We start from the raw sequence: 22,058 nt of genomic DNA, 5'->3' as shown, positions 1-22,058 counted from the left end.
ACATGACCACGGAGATATCTTTGGACAGTGCTGGCTCTTTGGCTTTGAAACAGAGATAAGCACCAGCCGCTAGAGTTGAGAACAACTAGCACATACAGTATGTGTGAGGGGAACCTTTACCTTTACCTTAGAAATAAATGTGCATAGGAAAATAAATATGACATGAACCCCGTGTTCATTTTAATAATCATATTTTTTATTTCTGTCATCTGAAGGGAGGGTCCATTGCTTTAAAATCTGTAGACATTTTAGACATTATTTTACAAGACAATACAATTTTTGAATGTCACACAAGGATCACAGTTTCATAGCACTACATGCATATAAAGACAATTTTTAAAAGTTTCTTTTTTTCTTTTTTACAGAAACAACAGGAGAGGTCAATAAACTTCATCAAGTAAAGTTTAAATTAAAGTTACCAAAAATAAATATTTAAAAAGTAATACTCTAAGTGCACTAGTATATGGCTAATGATATCCTATTTCCTCCCAGACACATGGGAGTTGTTAATGCTCAAAGATTTTAAACTCTTTTGATGCATTGCCATTTGAGAGGATGGGCTACAACTATAAAGAATCTGTATACAATTTAGCAGGCTGGTTTGTACAAGTCCAGCCCTAGAATTTCTTTCCTTCCTTTCTGCAATTTGCTGAAATGTCCCAGTATGTACTTCTGTTTCTGCTTTCCCCTTACAATTTGGAACTACCCTTGGGGCACATGTTTAATAATTGCTCATTGGGCAATTGTTTTTAAATATACTATTAACTTACTGAAGGCTGAAATAATCACATCGGCTTTCTATGAAAGAAGATGAAAGCTGCAAAAACAGTATAAGCCAGAGGTCCCCAACCTGTGAGCCGCGGCCCACTACTGAACCGTGGCCTATTTGCAACTGGGTCATGTGAATGGGTAGCTGGGGCTATGAGAACGTTGTGCAAATGTTGTGGGGGCTCATGGCCCCACTCACATGAGTATCGTGGGCACTTGGGGACCCACTCACACGAGTGTCCATGGTGCTCAAGACCACACTCGCAAGAGTGTCGCAACCATTCTTGGCCCCACTCATGCAAGGAACAGTGCTCACACACACACACACCTGCGCCTCCCACAAAACCATCCCCTCTTTCCCCCCTCCTCCCTCACTCTGGGCCGCCAACCCAGAAAGTTTGGGGAACTCTGGTATAAGCCATTCAATCACTAGCTTTTCTGATTCTGCTACACTAAGAGAGCAAGGTTGAGGAGGCTTAGCAGAAAATCCTGTAATCCTGAAAGTAAGAACACTATGCCATCCAGGAACTACCTGTAATAATACTAATCCAGCTTCTTTGTACTTGTGCAAATGATACAACCTGCCTATCCATGAAATTGTCTTATGCTTGAACCAACTTGTGACTGAGCTACAGTAAAACTGTGCAAAGGTGCAGAAGTTTCAAGGGTGTCATCATAGATTCCTGTTGCTCTGCCAATCACACTCTTTTGTTATCAGGGACTTGCACATATCTGCACAAGGATCCCGGGTCAAAAATATCCATGTAACTTCACCCAGGTCAGATAACAAAAAGTTTGTGTTTTCAACGCAACGCATATTACTGTATTTGCCTCTGGCACTGAAGCATTCTGAATGGGCCAGAGATTTAGGTACATTAGATCAAATTCATTGTAGTAGGAGAGCTGAGCATTCCTATGAACATAGAAAGATGTTCCTGTACCAAACAAGAATGTTGCAGTCCCCATTACCTCCTTATATATGTATTTATATATGTATGTAAAAGATGGATGTAGCCATCCATCTTAAGTAATTCTGGGCAGCTCATAACAATTGGCTTTGGGAGAAAAAAATCCATGTGTAGAAAATGGGTATTCATGATAGAAACTGCAGCTCTGTCCAAATTGTGAATGGAAGAAGGGTTAAAATCTATTTATAACCTCAACCCAGGCAGCTCTGAACCACATATTCATGTTTAAAAAATCCTGCCTTGTAGAACTAGCTATGTGATTGGCAACATGTGTGATAATTAGTCATAGGTCTCTGCTAATTAGTAGGTGATTCTGATGTTCTTTTAATAATTTGCCCATTGTGACACAGTCATGATTACATCCCACTCTGACTGTTAATAGTTTAAAATTTAATAATAACAATGTCTTAGCAAGTGTGTACATACACACAGAAAGAAACAGTGGTACCTTGGTACTCATCATTAATAGGTTTTGAGAGATGCAATGAGTACCAAAAATGATGAGTATCAAACACATTTTTTCCATAAGAAATAATGTAGTCAGTCACAAGGAGATGACACTGACAAATTCTAGCTTGTGCACTGAGTACCAGCACAAAATGTATGATGACCAGTCATCACACTTACAACTGCTGAAGCATCCCCAAGATCACATGCTTAAAATTTTGATGCTTGGCAACTGTGGCATGTATTTATGACAGTTGCAGAATCCAGGGTTCATCTGATCATCTTTTGTAACCTTCCCAGCTGGCTTCCAACAGCAAAGTTAATGCGAGGAGTTGGATTTGCTTAATGACAACATGATGCACTTAACAACTGCTGTGAGTTGCTTAATAATCATTGCAAAAAATATCGTAAAATAAATTGGCTGCAAGTCAATAACTGCCTTGTTTTAACAATGGAAATTCTGGCCCAAATTGTGGTTGTAAATCAAGGATTACCTAAGTATGAAAGCATTGCATAGATAATATGGAAAGAGAAGTGTCTGTGTGGGACATCCATGAAAATGAATGCAGGGAGATGTGGAACAGAAAGCAATTTTAAAATTATGTTGTAGCAGTGGCAGCCAATTCAGATGGTTTTAAAAGGGAATAGACATGTTAATGGAGAATCAGACTTTCAACTGCTGATAGCTAATGCTGATAGCAACTTTTCCAACTAACTGTTTTATTAAAAGGGTATATCTCTTGATTTTTTTTGCCATTCAAGTCTAATACGGCCTTCTTCCCACAATGATGGCTATACAACTTCTCACCATTCCTACGTAGCATGTTTTAAATTCCAACATTGAAGAAGTAACAGGTCTGTTGAGCTTGTTAATGCACCCAGTTCTACTCTTCTTGTCTTATTATTCTGCATTTATCATCGTTGCTCCTGTTCTCCTCCAAGAAACAGAGAAATGGAAGTTATCAGGTAAGTGGGACCATCTTTTGTAAGTTTTATGTTTTACTGTATAGGTGTTTCTCAACCTTGGCAACTTTAATATATGTGGATTTCAGTTCCCAAAATTGGAGTAGCTAGCTGGAGAATTCTGGAAATTGAAGTCCACATAACTTAATGTTGCCACGGTTGAAAAACACTGGTATAGATGTTGGAAGGAAGTTCTCAAGATAGTTGTAACAAGTAGAAACAAGTAAAGTATTCGTGGCAAGGTTGAAGAGTATTAATTCTTATTATAATTCCATCTACTTTTCAAGTTTTCCAAATATCATGACAAACTTTAAGTTTTCTCCTAGATGCTGGTGCAGTGCAGCATGACCATTTGTGATGATCTTATCTTAAATTCCACATGTACAAAATTAAGGTTCCCATAGCAGCAAAGAACAATTATATATTTTTATATAACTTTTATGCTAGCAGTACAAGACTTCAAAAATTTAATTAAAGCCAGTTGCAAACTATTTAAAACTGTCTTTTTATTATTCTATGGAAGGTTAAGTCTGCATTTCTAATGCAATCTGGTCTGTTCAGAAAACCAGCTTCAAAAAAGTAACTTAAAAAATAGAAATAAGGACAGAAACAAAATGATATGATTTTAGACTGGAAAACAGTGTGCCCATCTGTGTCCCAGTCAGTATATAGCAGGGGGTCAAACTGAAGGCCCACGGGCTGGATGCGGCCCGCGGGATGCTTAGATCTGGCCCGTGGGGCTGCCCTGGAAACAGCGAAGGACTGGCCCGCAGTGCCTCTGCTAGCAGAAACGGAGCAGGGTCTGTGATCTTTTACAGACATAATTCAATGACAGAGATTGCAACATTCTTTTGGAACAGACACACACCCATTGGAGTTGGTCAAATATTCAGTTATAGAAATATTTAACAACAAAAACTTCAATATAGGGGATATCCAGATGTGCTTGACTAAAATTTCCATAGCAGCATAGGAATGGGATGCTGTTCTAATCTTCTATTCTGTAATTCAAAAGAAGATTTTTTAAAGCTCAATTATCCAATTATGGGGGGCGGGATGGCTCAGTGGTTAAAGACACTGAGCTTGTCAGCTGGAAAGCCGATTGTCTGCATTTGGGACTCGAGTGCTGCATGACGGGGTGAGCTCCTGTCCTTGTCCCATCTTCTGCCAACCTAGCAGTTCGAAAGCATGCAAATGCGAGTAGATAAATAGGTACCATTTCAGTGGGAAAGTAACAGCACTCTGCGCCTCAGCACATAGTCATACTGGACATATGACCACAGAAATGACTTCGGACAATGCTGGCTCCCTTGGCTAAGAAATGGAGATGTGTATCGCCCCCTAGAGTTGGACACGACTGGACAGAGAAACCTTCACCTATCCAATTATAAATTTGCTAAAAATACAGTGTGTGTGTGTATGTACTTTTTATCTAAACAGAAAACTGTAGTACTTTGGAATATATGAAAATTGTGTTTTTACCTGCAACAGAGACGGGCAATATTTTTCAATCTGGAGGCCCCAAACTATCAACCCAACTGAAACTGGTTAGTGGGTTGAGACTGAATTTTGGAATGGAAAATTAAGTATGGGAATGCAAGCACCTCATCTCCTAGAGCAGGGGTCCCCAACCTGTGGGCCACAGCCCACTACTGGTCCACGGCCTATTTGCAAGTGGGCTGCGTGAGTGGGTAGCTGGAGCGCACCTGTGTGTGCACAGCCCCACTTGCGTAAGCATCTCAGGAACCAAAGGACCCACTCGCGCAAGTGTTGTGGGTGCTCATGGCTCCACTCCACTAAGTAATTTTGATAGATATATTCGGAACATCTAGATTTTATATATACATATCAACCGACTGAGACCCTGCTGAACTTGTAATAGGAGGAGGTATACCACAGCTGCAACCTCTCCCATCAGTTTCCTCTAGAAAGGCCGAATAGCTAAAATTTCATCTCCTTGTTTGTCTGAATGCATTGCAGGAGCCCTTGAAATCAGCAGATGTAGAAGGAAATGCAATGTCCTAAACTAAGCCACTTGTCTGGAATGGTATAGGGTCTCTATACCATTCCATTACCATTCCATTCCATGGAACTGTATACCATTCCAGCCACTTGTCTGGAATGGTATAGGCCAGGGGTATCAAACTCGCATTGTCACAGCGTTGTCATGTGACGTATCGTGACTTTTTCCCCTTTCACTAAACCGGGCGTAGGCATGGCTAGCACGTGACACATCTGGCCCATGGCCCGCAAGTTTGACAGCCCTGGTATAGGGTCTCCTGCTTGTGCAACTGATTGGACTAGAAAACCTCCAAGATCCCAATGCTGTTATTCTGTTGTTAACCATGCTTTAGCAATGGAAAAAAAGCCAAAATACAGTGAGCCCAGTGGGTTAAGAGCAAATTTGTGAACTCACCCTCTGCCATATACAGTGCATATACAGTAGCCGTGTCCCACAATGAACATTACTGTAATGTTCAATAGAGTTGTTATTTGGCAACTCTATTAATGATATGGTTTAGGTGCTTTGGAAGATAATCCAATTGACCAACTATCACATCAAGCATATCAAGTCGAGAAAACGTGACTTTCGTGCCAGCCACTTGAGCCTGAAATACCCTGCTACGAATCATAAGTTAGTACCAATTATTGTCCTATCAAGACATAAATACACAATAATAGGTACGAAGAGTATCAATGCATTACATTTTAAACAAAACAAAATGAAACAAAATAAAACAGAATACCGTTTTGCTTAGAAATATTGTAACTTGTTATCTGGATAGGGAAGAAAATGCTTCCATTTTTAGCAACAGCAGCTAAGGGAAACACGTCACACTGGATTACATGCAGCGTGTTAGGTGCAGGAAAAATGCATTTGCTTTGGGCCTACATAGTCTTCCGAGAGGAAACCTGTATCCCATGGGCTCACCTTTTGCTCCTTCTGCTGCAACTGATTCTTCATTTTTTTTTTTTTTTGAATGTGGATATTTACCCAACTGGCTACGTTACTCTTCATTTTCCTGAAATGTGCTTAGAAAAGGCACTGAGAAATCTATCACACTCACAATTACAGTTGCTTTTTCTCACAGAAAAGCAAAAGCAAGAAGAGAGAACATCGCCTGCCAATAACTGCACAGTCTGCAGCCACTCCTTCAGTCCATAGAACTAAGAGGTTGATTTCAGCTCTGTAAAAAGCAGGTAAAAACTGGCAAGAGGCATGAGGCCATACTGTTGGAGAAACGCTAATTCATTTTCTGCTTTATTTGATACAGGATGCACAATTAAATACATAGTTGAACAAACTGCAAGCGATTATGTAATGTTCCCCCCTGCCTGTTATTCAAATCTATTAGGTTAAGGAAAGCCTAGCAACCTCTTGCCATACCAATTGTCATACCCATGATACATGATACATGAAAATGTATTCCACTTTTGCACCACTCTTCCCAGCCCTTAAACTGGATTTTCTTTTTCTTGCTCATCTCTTCACCTTCATTGCGAAGAGATGCGAAGTTCCAAAGGCATATGTCTTGTTGGTTGCATAATTTCCAGGGCTGTCATGAACTTCCAGCAGTTCCTGGAACCTCAAGCATTCTATCAGTCATGCCTGTTTTGTACTCAGTTTTAATCCCCACCTCAAATAGTCAAAGAGGCTGAATTTAGCTGCCATTTTAGTTTTCCCACAATGATACCACTCTCAGGCACTCTGAGAAATTTTTAAAAAATGTAGCTTAGAAAGGGATGCCACCTTAGTTTCTAAGAATTCCCAAGAATGACACTTTATCAAGGCAGAATGAAAACTGTAAATGGCAGCTATGTTCAGCCATACTTTGCTGAGGTGAATCCACCAGGAAGCCATTGAGAAGGTGCACCAGAGAGCTGTTGGCCAAGAATCCTAGAGTGTTTCCAATCATTCCATTTGAATATTCATCTACATATAATCCTATAACAATAACATGGGGGGAGTTAAATCAGAATCTTAGACTTATGTTTCACCTTTTTCAAGCTGGTATACATTATTTTCCTTCATGTTATTCTGACAACAATCATGCTAGGCAAATTCGTTTGGGAGAAAGTGATTGGCCTCATGATACCGAATGATTAGAAGATTGCAAAGTTGGGTATTTGAATTTGGGACCATCCCAATTCTAAGTAAAAGCTCTCATCCTAACAATAGTTTGAGATCCTACAATTTGCAAGTAGTATGCTATAGGAGGCTTCTGCTTATATATTTTTAAAAAACTCTAAGCTTGAAAAGAGTTCTACCACAATGAATATTTGTTTTTTGTTTTGGTTTTACTTCTTCTCTCTTCCTGCCAATGGAAATCATCCTGGGTGGGATTAGCAATAGAGTTGACTACGAGCTATCATTTAAAATCTTACGTAAAGTTGTGCTATGGTTTTTCAAAGTCCTGAACCAAATACAGACTTCAGTTCAATTGAACACAGACTCTGTAATTCCACTTTGGATTTCAAATGCATTTCAATGCAGAACACATTTCCCAGTGTTTACATGTCTGCTCGTGTTCTATATATACAGTTTAACTTTCAGTTAGACACAGGAGCATAATTCACTGAGTTTCCAGCGCAAGCTGCACAGAAATGAATGGCGGATATGTGCAAGAGCACCACTGTGATTTGTGCCATTCCCAGTCATGTCAGTGGGGCTTGCCTTGGACATACACGTCATCATTGGCAACAAAACAAGAATAGATTACCCTTTCATAAACACAAAGGAAATGCAGTTTTAATTAACCCCTATCCGAAATCCATTGGACTTTGTCAATTCACACTCAAAGATACACATTTTACGATACTTTTGAAACATCTGTCAAAAGTGACCCAATACATGGCTAAATATATGAAAGATTTGTTTCTCAATTGCCAATGCAAGGCAAAAAAGAGGGGGGGTGGGAGTTGGGTACAAGGAGAGTTGCACCAGTTGATTTTTTTTTAAGATTTGTTTTTAAATACGGTTATTGATTGTCCTCCATGCTTCAAATGTATATTTTTGAACTGAGATTGCTAGATAATTTCTCTAAATGGTTATTTTTACATGCGCTTGCTTTCTTGATATGAAAAATGTTAATTTCTTTGAAAGGTTTCTACACAAAGAATCTGTTTTAAAATATATCACACAGAGCTTTCTATTGAGTCATTCTTTGAAATAAAAATATTTTCCCTGATTTTTTATCAACAAAATTTATTTGTTTATTTTTATGTACCATTTGTGCTGATGATGAACATGACACAAAACCTGTAACGTAAACTAGTAGGGGGACTTGGGGTATACATGACTAGCTTGCTTCTTTTTATTCTAGTTGGTGTAGAACTTAAGCATAAATGCAAAAAAAGACAAGCTTGGAATTGCAAGGTACAAAAAGGAGATAACTAAGGAACAAATAATGAAGAGGAATATTAACATTTTTGATATTTAATAATAGAGACCAAAAAGCTCCACATATCATGCTTCTGTAGAGCAATTTTGTATAATCTGCCAAACCATGCTAGCTAGAAATCTTGGATGTTGCAGCTTCAACACCTGGAGGCAAATGGTTGGAGAAGGTTATCTAATAATATATCTTACATGAAATCATATATGTATGAATATATCTGAGTTTATTTTAATCTTATTGACTGCCTATTTCCTCTTTAAAGCAGAGGCTTTATGATTGGTGTTCTTTGCCTGTTTTATTTCAGAATATGTCAGCCTTCCCCAGCCTGATGCGTTTCAGGTATGTAGGGATCATAAGGCCCACAATTTTCAGATAGTGGCCAGTGGAGATGTATCCTAACAGATCAGCAGGCTACAATTGAGGTTATCTTACATCTAGATTAACATCTCTCAATCCCAGCAACTTTCAGACCTGTGGACTTCAACTCCCAGAATTCTCCAGCCAGCATGCATTAGACTCATTTTCTGCATCAAGCTACCCAATTTGGCAAATTATTAATCTAAATGTTAATGAAGTTTAAAGTATCCCTCAGTTTCATGTTACTGTTGCCAAAGTAATTCCTTTTTGCCCTTACAATAATAACATTGAGTGCTGAGTCTGAAACACATTGTCAACCAGTAAACCCAGTGAGTTACTGGAACTTAGCAGTTGCATTAAAGACCATCTCTGCAATATTGTGTGCAAAATTTATTTGGTGCATTATTATTTTTAGTGACAATTCAGGGCTCCCACTTATTTTTATATTAGTTATAGTATCTTAAATTCACCCTATAGATAGCTGATAACTATCTGTACCTTTCCAGAATGCTGTTTTCTTGGTAATTTTTTTTGTAAGCATATGTCCCTTTGGTTTAGTTTGTTTGCATGGAATGAACATTTTACTGGCTGAAATTGTTCAGTTCACTTTACTGGCAATTTGAATGAATAGATACAGTAATATTGGAAGGGCTTCCTAGGTAACTAGATAATTGAGCAAATGTGAGAAATATCCACACTTATGCAGAATCATGTGCAAAAGGATTGTTACAACCCATAACAGTTTTTAAGATAAACATGTGCTTATTGCTTTTGTTCTGTGCATGGTGTGTGCATTAGAAGTGGAAGGACAGTCAGTACAGCTCGAATTGACAAGAATTACATTCAAGACCAACAGCTATTTGACACCAGAAAAAATACTGATCTGACAAGTGATGGGTAGTTGTTTTCATGGATGCAGTGCATTATTTACAGAGATCCATTTCAGTTTGCCAAGTCCTGTTATGTGCAATGTAATTACTCATGATAGATAAGTGCAGTGCAATCTACTTATAATGTCCCCAAACTGTGAAAATCTGGTACAAAATCTCCCCCCTCCCAGGGCCTGCCTTCCTACCTTCCTTTTTAATAAATAGCTTATGTTAAAAAGGTTTTCTATCTACTGACACGGGCAATCAAGTTGAATGCATCTTTGTAAGCCTTTTCTCAGGGAATGAAATAGAAAAAGGAAAAGATGCTTTACTGTTTTTTTTTTGAATTAGGCTGTTTTGAGCTTCAGGTCCCATTGACTTTGAGTTACTCTTTCATATGTGCTCCTTGGTCAATGTTGAAGGGCCGTGAATTAAGGCGCCTACCCTTTAGACTGGCTAGACCCCCCCATCACCTTGTCCCCTGCATCTGAGTACACTATTCTACAAAAAGAAGTCAAGCTTTCCAAAGGTTTTATAGGTGTGCATGTATCTTAATGTTACACTATATTACAGTAACAAAGGACAAACATTATGTGTTATCATCACAGTTATGGTGCAGCTTGTTACCAGGTGGGTAACAAATCACAGATGTGACGAGGCACAAATAAGGAGAGAGTTTGTTTTTAAAGTGCTAGTGTTTTAAAAATACATTCTCTGTTCTTCTTGATTCCACCTTTGTCACAACATTAACATAAAGTGCTTTGTAATACCAGCAAAATGAAAGGAAATAGTAGGAATTATAAATCCAAGCTGGTGTAGCTGTTTGTGTTTTTGTCAGAAACGACCTGTTTCAAAATAAAATGGAAATGTGTTAAGTTCATGGCCTTTATTCTCTTGATATTTATACCCTCCTTCCTACTGTTAAATTCCAGAAATTCCTATCTTGATGTATATCACTCCAGATGGCAGGAGGATCATTCCTTGGAAATAACTTTTTTTTGCATATTTATGTATTTATAACTTGCATATTTTTGCATTCTACATTATTTAAGTGCAAAATGTGGTAGAAATAAACTTGTTGCTTAGTGAACAGGTTGGGTGTAACTCACTTCCTCTCCCCTCTCAATGATGTGCAAATAATTCAGGGAGAAGAAATGGAATATCTTTCCAATATTATTTAATTTCTTTTGTGCTGGAATTGTTCTCAAATCTAATATGGATTCTTGGTTCAGGCTGCCATTTCTGGCTTTGTTGTTGTTTTGCCACTGTTCCTTAGTTTCCCAACTGTTGAGGTTTGGGTGATCCCTTCCAAGGGATACCTTTCTCCAACACACAAAAGATTAGATCCACCTGATTTATTTATTTTCAAGAATACATAAAAACATCCATTCATAAAAAAGTATGAAAATCTCTTCTTTAAACATCTTACCATATTTAAGTTTGAAAACTATCTTCCTAATCCCAAGTTAAAAACTACATCCCTGATCTCGGATTTTGTATGACTTTTTAGCAGAGTCAGTTTTTTTTTTTTTACATATAACTTTGAAGGGATATTTTGGATTTGGTACAAGTGGTGCAACTCACCCTGCTGATTTTTTTAAAATAAAAAAATAGATTTTAATGCATCTAGAAATACAGAGAGAAATGTTTAAAAGTTTATTTCTCAATTCACTGCATTTGTGATTCAATAAGCCTACCCGAGCCCTGTACGTCTTCAGACCTTGTATTCATCAGAGAAAAAGGCATGGATGGGGATGTTTGGAATAGTTACCTTTAAGCATAAAGTGTTGCGTTTCTGATCACATCTATCATTTGTTCCAGTATTTGACTATAGATGTCTAAATCACTTTAAGATGACAATGCAATTCAGATACTGGTATTGCCATAAAAGAGGTCTATGTTAAAGAAGTGAATGAATGGAAGAATTGGTCACACTGACTTCTGTAAAGGAAGTTGAAAGGAGATCAATTTATGATCAAGATGTGCACAAACTTCATTTTACTTAATGACTGTCGTGTGGTTGGAGTTGGAATTTGGAGTAGATTTAGAGGAGGTATTATCCTTAATCCCATTTCAAGACATCCTTCTGATTTTTACAAAACAGGTGGCTTGTTCAGTCAAAAGTTCATGCCATGCAGAATCTTTTCTTGGTGTGTCGAGTGCAAAGGCATTCCTGTCAGTTGTTAACCTACATTCTGCAGCAATGATCAGATATTATGATCATGTTTGTTACTATGTCCTCCTCCTCCACCACCACCACCTGGTAATATGTGAACTTCAGGTGAAATATGATTATCTAATTTGATAGTTTCCTTGTTACCATGGATTCTTCCAGTGATATTTTCCATGGAATAAAGGCAGTTTTGCCCTAAAAGCTTGGGTGTAGAGGACAAAGCAGCAGTTGCTAAGCGGTCCTTCTCTGTTTTACAAACATTATCTCGTTGCCTTATATAGCCTCTCTGAGAAATGCTGTATTTGGGGCTAGTATGTCCTGAAGAGGCTTTCGGAGGACTTGAGTCATAGAGCAACTGACCTTCATCATCTGTGTCAGCATCGATAAATTTATGAATGCCAGCATCGTGAAAGTTAAGAACAATTGGTGCCTGCTTCTCAGGAGACTTTGTAGGGGTTCTAGCACTTGCAGTCGTATAGACAGAAGTTTCTGGACTCATCAGAGACCGATCAGAATATCCAGAACTATCTGTGGCAGCACCTGTAGCTCCCCTGTTCTTGATGGTATCTGGGTATATTCTTAGGACATTTGAAGCTGCTGACCCTACAGCATCCTCTTCCATAAAATTAACCTTTAGAGATCTCAGTTTTAGAGGATTAATGAGTTTTATTGAACTTTTGGGGCTCTCTATAAAAAAGGTAGAGCAATGGCCACTTTCCAGATTTGGTTTTATTTCCATGAGTTTGGACCCACTTCCTTCCAGTCTATATGGGTCCTGAAGGGGAAGTTTTCCACCTTTGCTGGTCAGTGTAGTCAGTGGGCTATGAGAATATCTGCCAGCTTCGGGAAATTCAGTCATGCAGCTTATGTAACTGTCAATGCTCGACATGCTTCTCATGTCAATTATTCCATCTGCCCGAGTAGTTAACAAAGGGACCATTGGGCCAGGAATGGCCTCCATTTCTAGTTCTTCTTTTTGCTTACTGGGTTGAGCTGTCTCCTTTAAATTGAGGTTTGGCTGTGACTGGGCTTTACTCATTTTGTTGTACATGTCTTCCAGTTGCTGAACGTTCAGATGCTGAGGACTAGAGGAAGACCTAGCTTTTTCAGGTGATCCTTGTTCCTTTGTCTCCAAAGATTTATTGGAGCTAGTTTCAGAGATTGATCTTTTGGCCCATTTCCATTTGCTTGGGGATAAATGATTGTCCTGAACTTTATCTTTTTTGCCTGCATTTTCTCCCTTCTTTTCAACGATGATGTCCATCAATTCTATACTACGTGGAAAAGCATCCTTCATATTCATGGACACAATGCTTCCGTTCCTTTTGGCTCTTTCAAGGGCTTCCCTACGCTTAACGGCTTTTTCCTGCCTCTTCTGTTCTTTGTAGAACTCTGAAAAGTTATTTACAATGATTGGGATTGGAAGGGCAATCACTAAGACTCCAGCAATACAGCATAACCCACCAACAATCTTACCTAAAAGGGTCTTAGGGTAGATGTCTCCATAACCAACAGTTGTCATAGTTATTGTGGCCCACCAGAAGGATGCTGGGATGCTCTTGAATTTTGTATCTTCCTCATCTTTTTCTGCAAAAAACACTAAGCTTGAAAAGATCATAATGCCCATGGCCAAAAACAAAATAAGTAATCCAAGTTCGTTGTAGCTTCTCCTCAATGTAAATCCCAGAGATTGCAAGCCAGTTGAATGCCTGGCCAGCTTTAGAATACGGAGTATCCTCATGATACGAAATATCTGGACCACCCTCCGGACATTTTGGAACTGAAGTACACTTTTGTTGGATTCCGTGAGGAAGATGGTGACGTAATAGGGCAAGATTGCTAACAAGTCAATGGCATTCAGGGGTCCTTTGAAAAATTTCCATTTTTTTGGAGAAGAGAGGAAACGCAAGAGATATTCCATTGTAAACCAGGCGATGCACACTGCCTCTACGTGGGCTAGCTGTGGGTTATCTGTAGGATTTCCATACTCATCGTTGTCCTGAAGCTCAGGAAGAGTGTTTAGAGACAAGGCAATTGTAGAGAGCACAATGAACATGATGGAAATAATGGCCAAAATCTGCAAAAGAAAGGAGAAAAGTAGTCAGTACCACAAAGAAATCACATGGCATCTTACATTTGCTATATTTTTCCAAAGAAAAAAAATTGGCTTCATACAAATCAATGAAGTAAGGATATGTCCATGAAATATGGTAAGAAGCTTGTGAAGGTCTGTCTTTTCATCTAGTATTAGGACCAATGTGAAATGAAACCCAGGGCCCAAAGCAAATAATCAAGGCTTACTACAGTGTTTCTTAAACTGTTGATGGAACTCTTTAGAATCAGAACAGAGCTGGAAGGGACCTTGGAGGTCTTCTAGTCCAGCCTCCTGCTCAAGCAGGAGATCCTATACCATTTCAGGGAAGTGACTGTCCAGTCTCTTCTAATTCCCCCTAAAGAATATTGACACTTCCCTCAACGAACATATGTATATGGCTCAGAAAGGCAGGAGAGACTACAGGTAGTCCTCAACTTACAACAGTTCATTTAGTTCAAAGTTACATCGGCACTGAAAAAAGTGACTTATGACCATTTTTCACACTTATGACTGCTGAAGCATCCCCATGGTCATGGGATTTACATTTGGATGCTTGACCACTGATTCATATTTATGGTGGTCGCAGTGTCCCAGGGACATGTGATCACCTTTTGCAACCTTCTGAGAAGCAAAGTCAATGGGGAAACCAGATTCACTTAACAACCGTGTTACTAATTTAATAACTGCAGTGATTCACAAACCTGGCCAGAAAAGTCATAAAATGGGACAAAGCTCACTTAACAAACTTCTCACTTAGCAATATAAATTCTGGGCTCAAATGTGGTCGTAAGTTGAGGACTACCTCTAATGCATAAGTAACAGAGGATGTAAGCATATATATTCATAGGTAAAGGATCTCAAGTTACTATAGGTAATGGAGCTCAGGTTACTTCCTGCATCTGTTTCCTTTAGAAATCAAAAGGGAGAAATAAAACAATAAAACATGAAAACATCTCACATGAATCAAGAGGAGGGGGCAGCTTGTGAACACTAGGTGTTGAGAGAAAGAATAATTTCCCATTGCAAATCAGTAGAATTGTACTAATAAGGTAACAAACTTTGGCCTTATATCTCTGTATATCAACTTGGTTTAATTAGTTCCATTCATCTATGATTTTGGCCATACAAGGATGTTAGAGGAACTCAATATGTATGTTCTTGTGTTGTAAGTTAGTTGAACAGACTCTTGGTCATGGTATAATGATGTTTTGGAATAGTATTTTTTGGTTTATATATTGTTTTTTTTATTTTGTATTGGTTATTAGCCATCCATTACTTATTTAAGGACAGCCATATAAATTTCTAAATAAATAAAACTGAATAGGGGTTGTACTGATTTCTACAATCTCTTTCAGCTCCATAGTTCTTGATTCCCACACTGTCTTCCATCTAAGTATCAATCATGCCTTATCTTGCCTAGCTTTTGAGATGAGAAACGTTAACTGCCTGTTGACTAAGCAGTTATATCTGTATTTTCCTTGCTTAGGGGTTGCTTAGCTGTTGCTTAGCTGTTGACTAAGCAGTTATATCTGTATTTTCCTTGCTTAGGGGTAAGCTGTAACTCCTCCATTTACTTTAAAAGGCATTACGGCATATTTTCACAACATTAAAGTCTAAAAAAGTACTTTTTCTTATGACAAGCCAAGTTTGCTTCAAAGGTGAATGGTATGCACGACACCAATGCCTTATTGTACAGTCACTGCATATGTTTCTCTACAGAGGATTTATATTCCACTCAAATGGCTTACATCCTTCAAAAATACTAGAAACAGATAATAAAACTGTAATGTGTGATGCAAAATATCAGCCACCTAATAAAACAGCAATACAAAATAATATACAAAACACAATCAAAGCACAGCGCTAAGGCCCAACACATCATACATCATCTGTTTGATCAGATAAAAGCTGGATGGAACATTTTTTCATTAAACAATTAAGCAAGAGTGAAAGAGGACAACTTATTTCATGATTTGGGTGTGGCTACCAAGAACATCCTTTCCCTTGTCCCGAATAAATATGCATCATGAATACCATCATATTGTAAATAATATTATCTTTCATCCTTAGGCTTTTCCCCTCTCTAAATAAACTCTGGTGAGTCGGTAGGAGTTGTTTTATAAATTCTAATTATAAGATATGGTGAGAAGACATTTAATACTCAGGAGGTGAAAATGGCCACAGAAATCTCATTGGGAAGTCTCTTCCCTATTACTTGTCCAGCGAATGTTTACTCTTTTTAAAATTCGGAAACAGGGTTTATAATTTGCAGCTTCTGTAGGATAATGAGATTGGGAATGTGTGTCTGTGTCTGTGCTTGTGAGTTTCAGTGTGAGGGAAAAAAAATCTATATGTGTGTGAGAGAATTCAAACATACAGTAAGCAGATGGGAGGAAATGGCTTCATTATTTATTTATATAAATTTATTAAAGCTCCCTGGTTCAGTAGCCCCGGGCAGCTTTCTGTAAATGGGCTTTCTTATTTTTTTTAGAGAGAATTTAAATTAATTATTATGAATATTAATAGTTTGATGTTGCCCTGCCCTCTTTTTGGATCTGTTAGCATCTCTATATACTTGGACGTATGAGTGTGTTTCACATATATATTTAGTAACAGGAGCCCTAGTTTCAGATGGAGTTTCAAAGTCCAAGTTGACAAGATGGGATGCTTGATCATTGCACAGGATTCCTCTTTAACCTTATTTTTTTTCCTATCTACTTCCCCTTCTTAGAGGGAAATCATTTTAAATTCGGCTCTCTTCTGTACACTAAATATAGTTAAGTATCAACAGAAGCCTCTTAAATGATCAAACACTGAATGCACTAAATCCATGATAATATTAAAGAGGATGATTTAAAGCATTCCCGGTTTTTGCCTTTACACTGGTTCAGTAGCCCTGTTGATATTATAGTAACTCTGTTTGTATTGTCAAGATCACTCTTATTACATGTGTGGAAACAATGTTTAGGATCTTTTCCTATTTTGCTGTTGTTGACCAAATGTTGTTATGCTTCATCTGCCCAAGTGCAGCATGGATTCTGTAGTTTAACCTCAAATAATTTTCTAAATCATTGCAAAAAAAAAAAAAAATATTGGCTCTTATCAGCACTTCTGTCTTGGAGTATAATATGTAGACAGGCAGATTCTGGGAACACAAAATAACAGCTGGTTTCAGGAAAACTTCTCTCCACATTTAATTACTTAAGCCTTGTAAATCAAGACGATTCACATTTAATTTTGGGACTTTGGGACAATCAGCGTTAAAGAGATAGGGAGCACTACATATTTTTCTAAGCAAAGGCTATTGATTGTATGAATCAAACACATATTTCTTCTGAATTTTTGCATTACAAGCATCTTTTCCCTCAAGACCTAGTTCACAAGACCTAGAGCAGGAGTCAGCAACCTGTGGCTCTGGAGCCGCATGTGGCTCTTTCACCCCTCTGCTGCGGCTCCCTGTCACTCAAAATATGTGTCACAACCGCCAATGTGCGAAACCTGCCGGCATGTGATTTATTGAGCTTTTCAAACCCCAGTTGGCCAACCATGAATAAATCCAAGAAAAGAAAAGTTTCAGAAGAAAACAGAATGTTTAATTCAGGGGTGGGTTCTAATTTTTTTTACTACTGGTTCTGAGGGCGTGGCTTATTTTGTGGGTGTGGATTGGAGGTCATGTGACTAGGTGGGCATGGCTAGCTGGTCAGAGTCATTTCTGGAAGATCCTCGCACTTACGACCCGACTCATTTGTTTGCTTTTAACACTAATCAGTTGTAGGACAGCCCTTTGACGCCCCGCGGCAAGAGTTTAAACAGTTTTTTTCCCTCTAGTCATCAGCTGGGACTCAGAAGGCAGCAATAGATTGAGGGTGGGACCAAATAGAAGGTAAGAATAATGTGGGGGGTGGGTGGGAGAACCGGTTCGGTGATGTCATATCGTCACCACTACCGGCTCGGCCGAACCGGACCAAACCGGGAGGAACCCACCACTGGTTTAATTCAACTACATATGCTAGTTTTGTGGCTGCTCAAGAAATAGTCAGGCAAGGGAAGGGTTTTGTGGTGGTTTTTTTTTCTGTGGGAAATGGGTCCAAATGGCTCTCCGAGTGTTTAAGGTTGCAGACCCCTGACTTAGAGTAAAACTCCTATTAAGCCAGGTCAGCCGTATAGGAAGATGAATATTCCTATCTATCCTTCTTCCTATGGGTGTTACAACACAGCATTAAACTGATTCTGACTTTTCACTGATGAACTCAAGATGGCATATATAGTGCTCCTTCTCCAATTTCTTAGAGCCGAGGCGGCGCAGTGGTTAGAGTGCAGTACTGCAGGCTACTTCAGCTGACTGCTAGCTGCAGTTCAGCAGTTCAAATCTCCCCAGCTCAAGGTTGACTCAGCCTTCCATCCTTCCGAGGTGGGTAAAATGAGGACCCAGGTTGTTGGGGGCAATATTTATTTATTAATTTATTGGTTCGATTTATATGCCGCCCTTCTCCGGAGACTCAGGGCGGCTTACAATGCATTAAGCAATAGCCTTCATACTTTTGTATATACCTGCTTAGTAGGGCTTTTGGCCCCTCCTAAGCGGTGTTCTTTTTTTTTTTAATTTATTTATACAAAGTCAGTTTATTGCCCCCACAATCTGGGTCCTCATTTTACCTACCTCGGAAGGATGGAAGGCTGAGTCAACCTTGAGCCTGGTGAGATCTGAACTCGCAGTAATTGCAGGCAGCTGGCATCTAAGTGCTATTTAACAGCACTTTAGTCCGCTGAGCCACCAAGGCTCTTTGAAACAGGGTTTATAATTTGCAGCTGATTCTGTAAACCTCTTAGAGAGGGCTGTAAAAGCACTATATAAGTCTAAGTGCTATTGCTATTCTTCCCATAACAATTGTGCAAAGTAAGTTGGGCTGAGAGAAAGTGAGTGGCACAACTGACCTTCTGTGACTGAAGGTGAATCTGGCTCTTTTCAGTGTCAGTTCAACATTTTAGTCATTATATCTGACTGTTATATGTTTACTGCCAATGGGGAAATACACCAATAGGATAGTCTGTCAAAGATACTGAAATAAGTTGACCTGGAATTAGTTGTTTCCGAAACAAATGACAATAATATCACATAAAGTATATGAAGATACCATCATACATTGCTGGAACTATGTAATCGTGTCTTGCTGTCTGATACAAATATAAGTTGAGACATTAGCATAATCAAACAATCATATCATTTGCTTCCCTTGTCCCAAATGCCCACGTTTTAAATAATTATGTGCCTTTGTATGGATAGAAGCTTTTCTTCAGTTGGAGTTTATAGCAGCAGCAGCAGCAGCAGCAGCAGCCAAATGTATGACAATGCCAATTTTACCCCATGCTCATACAGTACAAGCACTTTCTTTCATCCCTGCTCTCTCATCCGTTTCATAATTTAAGTTTCCCTATCTCCTTGAAGGGACGTGGTGGCTCAGTGGCTAAGACGCTGAGCTTGTCGATCGAAAGGTCAGCAGTTCAACGGTTCGAATCCCTAGTGCCGCATAACGGGGTGAGCTCCCATTACTTGTCCCAGCTTCTGCCAACCTAGCAGTTTGAAAGCACGTAAAAAATGCAAGTAGAGATGGCACTTAGATCCTAAAAAATTATCATGTATGTACCCGAACTTACAAGCTAAATGTTGGAGATGTGAATCTGATGATGCAACTTATTATCATATATGATGGACTTGTAAGAAAATCAAGGCATTTTGGATAAAAATTTGGTGGGTGATGCAGAACATTCTGAAAAAAAGGTTGAAATTTACTCCTCAATTGTTTTTATTGGGTATAACGACAGATTGTACAGTATTAGAGACTAAACTGATCTTGAACTTAATATCAGCAGCTAGGCTGTTGGTAGCGCAATATTGGAAGAAGGACATTTTGCCTACTATTGAAGAATGGACATTGAAAGTAGCGAACCTAGCGGAAATGGCGAAAATTTCAGCATATTTGAAGGACTATACACAAGAAAGATACACATCGGAATGGAGAAGATGGATTGATTATATTCAAAATAAGTATCAGACAAGAAAATATCAAATAGTTTATGAATGAATGTTAAACTGAACTTTAGAAGTATTATGTTATCCATAGTGGAGTTAAGGTTTCAGGGGGGGGATTAGGTAGTTTAAGAATAGTTAGGCTAATTTAGCTTATGATTGTTAATTGAAATACCCTGTATTTTGTTCTGGGAAGTCTGGGGGGTGGGTGGGATGGGAAGAGGAGAAGGGGAGTGGGGGTGCTGAGGAGGGAAAAAGGGTGAGGGGAATATTGGGGGAGGGAATTTTCTTTGTAAAACTTTTCAATAAAAAAAAGTCAAGTAGAAAAATAGGGACCACCTTTGGTGGGAAGGTAACAGTGTTCCGTGCACCTTTGGCGTCTAGTCATGCCGACCACATGACCATGGAAACGTCTTCGGACAGCGCTGGCTCTTCGGCTTTGAAATAGAGATGAGCACCATCCCTAGAGTCGGAAATGATTAGCACATATGTGCGAGGGGAACCTATACCTTTTGTTTCCTCGAGACACCTTTCCTCTTAAACAATGACATGAAAGCTTCATTGCAATTCTGTCCCCTTTTGAAATACTGCATTCACAGAATCAAACCAGGCTATTGGTTATTGTATCAACTAATGATACAATTGAGCTCCGTCAAAATGTGCATATTCCCACCTACGGGTACCATGAAATTTGTACACACACACAAAACCCGCCCAGGAAACATAAGGACATTATAGTGCCATAGCATGGGTGATGATTTCAAACACAAATGAAGAGGTGTTATTCGTTGCTCACTTGGGCTCTGTCATTACCTACTCTCACTTCTTGTCTAAGTTCCAGTTCCAGCAGGAACTTATCAGAGATGGTATGTTGTGAAGAAGATTCAATTGCTCATAGCAAGGCTGCATGTGGCAAAGTGATTCATAGCAAGAGGTTCTGTTGCTTTTGTAATCCTAATACCAAAAAGTAGCACTTCCCCATCTCTTTCCTTACAAAATGTTAAGTACAAAATGTGGTGTTTAGTGCTTTTCAGTTTGGTTCAATCAGCCAGATGCCAAGAGAGCATGTATTTGAATGTTCTCAAGAGGATTGTAATGTTCAATGAAATCAAGAGGAGATTTGACAACAGAAGGATACATTTGTCAAGAATTTCCTTATGTGCAATTAACAAAAAGGTTTAAAATGGATAAAATATTTTATGGTTTTAAACAAAATAAGACTGAAACAGAATTATATTCTAATGATGAACATGTTATTGTTAAAATGTTGTTGCTGAAATTGAGAGAATCCATGATAAAATGGGCTAAGCAGTTTGGCTATAATACACCAGTTGGCCAATAGGAAAATATGTGGTTGAAATGATTGAAATTTACATTATGTTCTAGTCTGAAAATTTTTACAAAATGATTTGTCATAGAATCATAGGGTTGGAAGCAGTGGTGGAATTCAAATTTTTTTACTAACGGTTCTATGGGCGTGGCTTGGTGGGTGTGGCAGGGGAAGGGTACTGCAAAATCTCCGTTCCCATCCCACTCTGGGGCCAGCCAGAGGTAGTATTTGCAGGTTCTCCAAACTACTCAAAATTTCCGCTGCTGGTTTTCCAGAACCTGTCAGAACCTGCTGAATAGCAACCCTGGTTGGAAGGGATTTTGGAGGTCTTCAAATATTATTGGTCACCAGAGAAATTGTCTAGAGCACAGGTGTCAAACTCGCCGTGTCACATTGCCATCACGTGACAACGTGACACGTCGCAACTTTTTTACCTTCGCAGAGCAGAGCTGGGGTGGGCGTGGCCTGCGTGTGACGCATCTGGCCCACAGGCCGCCAATTTGACACCCCTGGTCTAGAGGCATTTCGGATCTTTGCTGGAAATGTGAACAACATGAAGGGGCGATTTTATCATGCTTGATGGATATATAAAAAAAATTAAAAATTGAGTACAAATTCAGCATTAATTCATACGTTTTTAAAGATAAAAGTGCAATTGAAA

The 22,058-nt window shown here is 38.9% G+C and overlaps 1 protein-coding gene across 2 annotated transcripts in view; it reads right to left on the bottom strand.

Moving 5' to 3' along the window:
* Positions 1-174: 174 nt before the first annotated feature.
* KCNB1 (potassium voltage-gated channel subfamily B member 1) overlaps positions 175-22,058 on the bottom strand; it is a 195,363-nt gene continuing 173,479 nt past the window's right edge. For both annotated transcript variants that reach the window (XM_034413810.3, XM_034413811.3), the window contains exon 3: positions 175-14,021. In XM_034413810.3, the coding sequence (XP_034269701.1) occupies positions 11,979-14,021 (2,043 nt within the window). In that variant the 3' untranslated portion in view covers positions 175-11,978. The remainder of the gene's footprint in view (positions 14,022-22,058) is intronic.

The sequence above is a fragment of the Pantherophis guttatus genome, chromosome 3, assembly GCF_059756535.1.
Source record: "Pantherophis guttatus breed Tessera chromosome 3, ASM5975653v1, whole genome shotgun sequence".
Taxonomy (NCBI): Eukaryota; Metazoa; Chordata; class Lepidosauria; order Squamata; family Colubridae; genus Pantherophis; species Pantherophis guttatus.
This window is presented reverse-complemented; position numbering and strand designations above follow the sequence as displayed.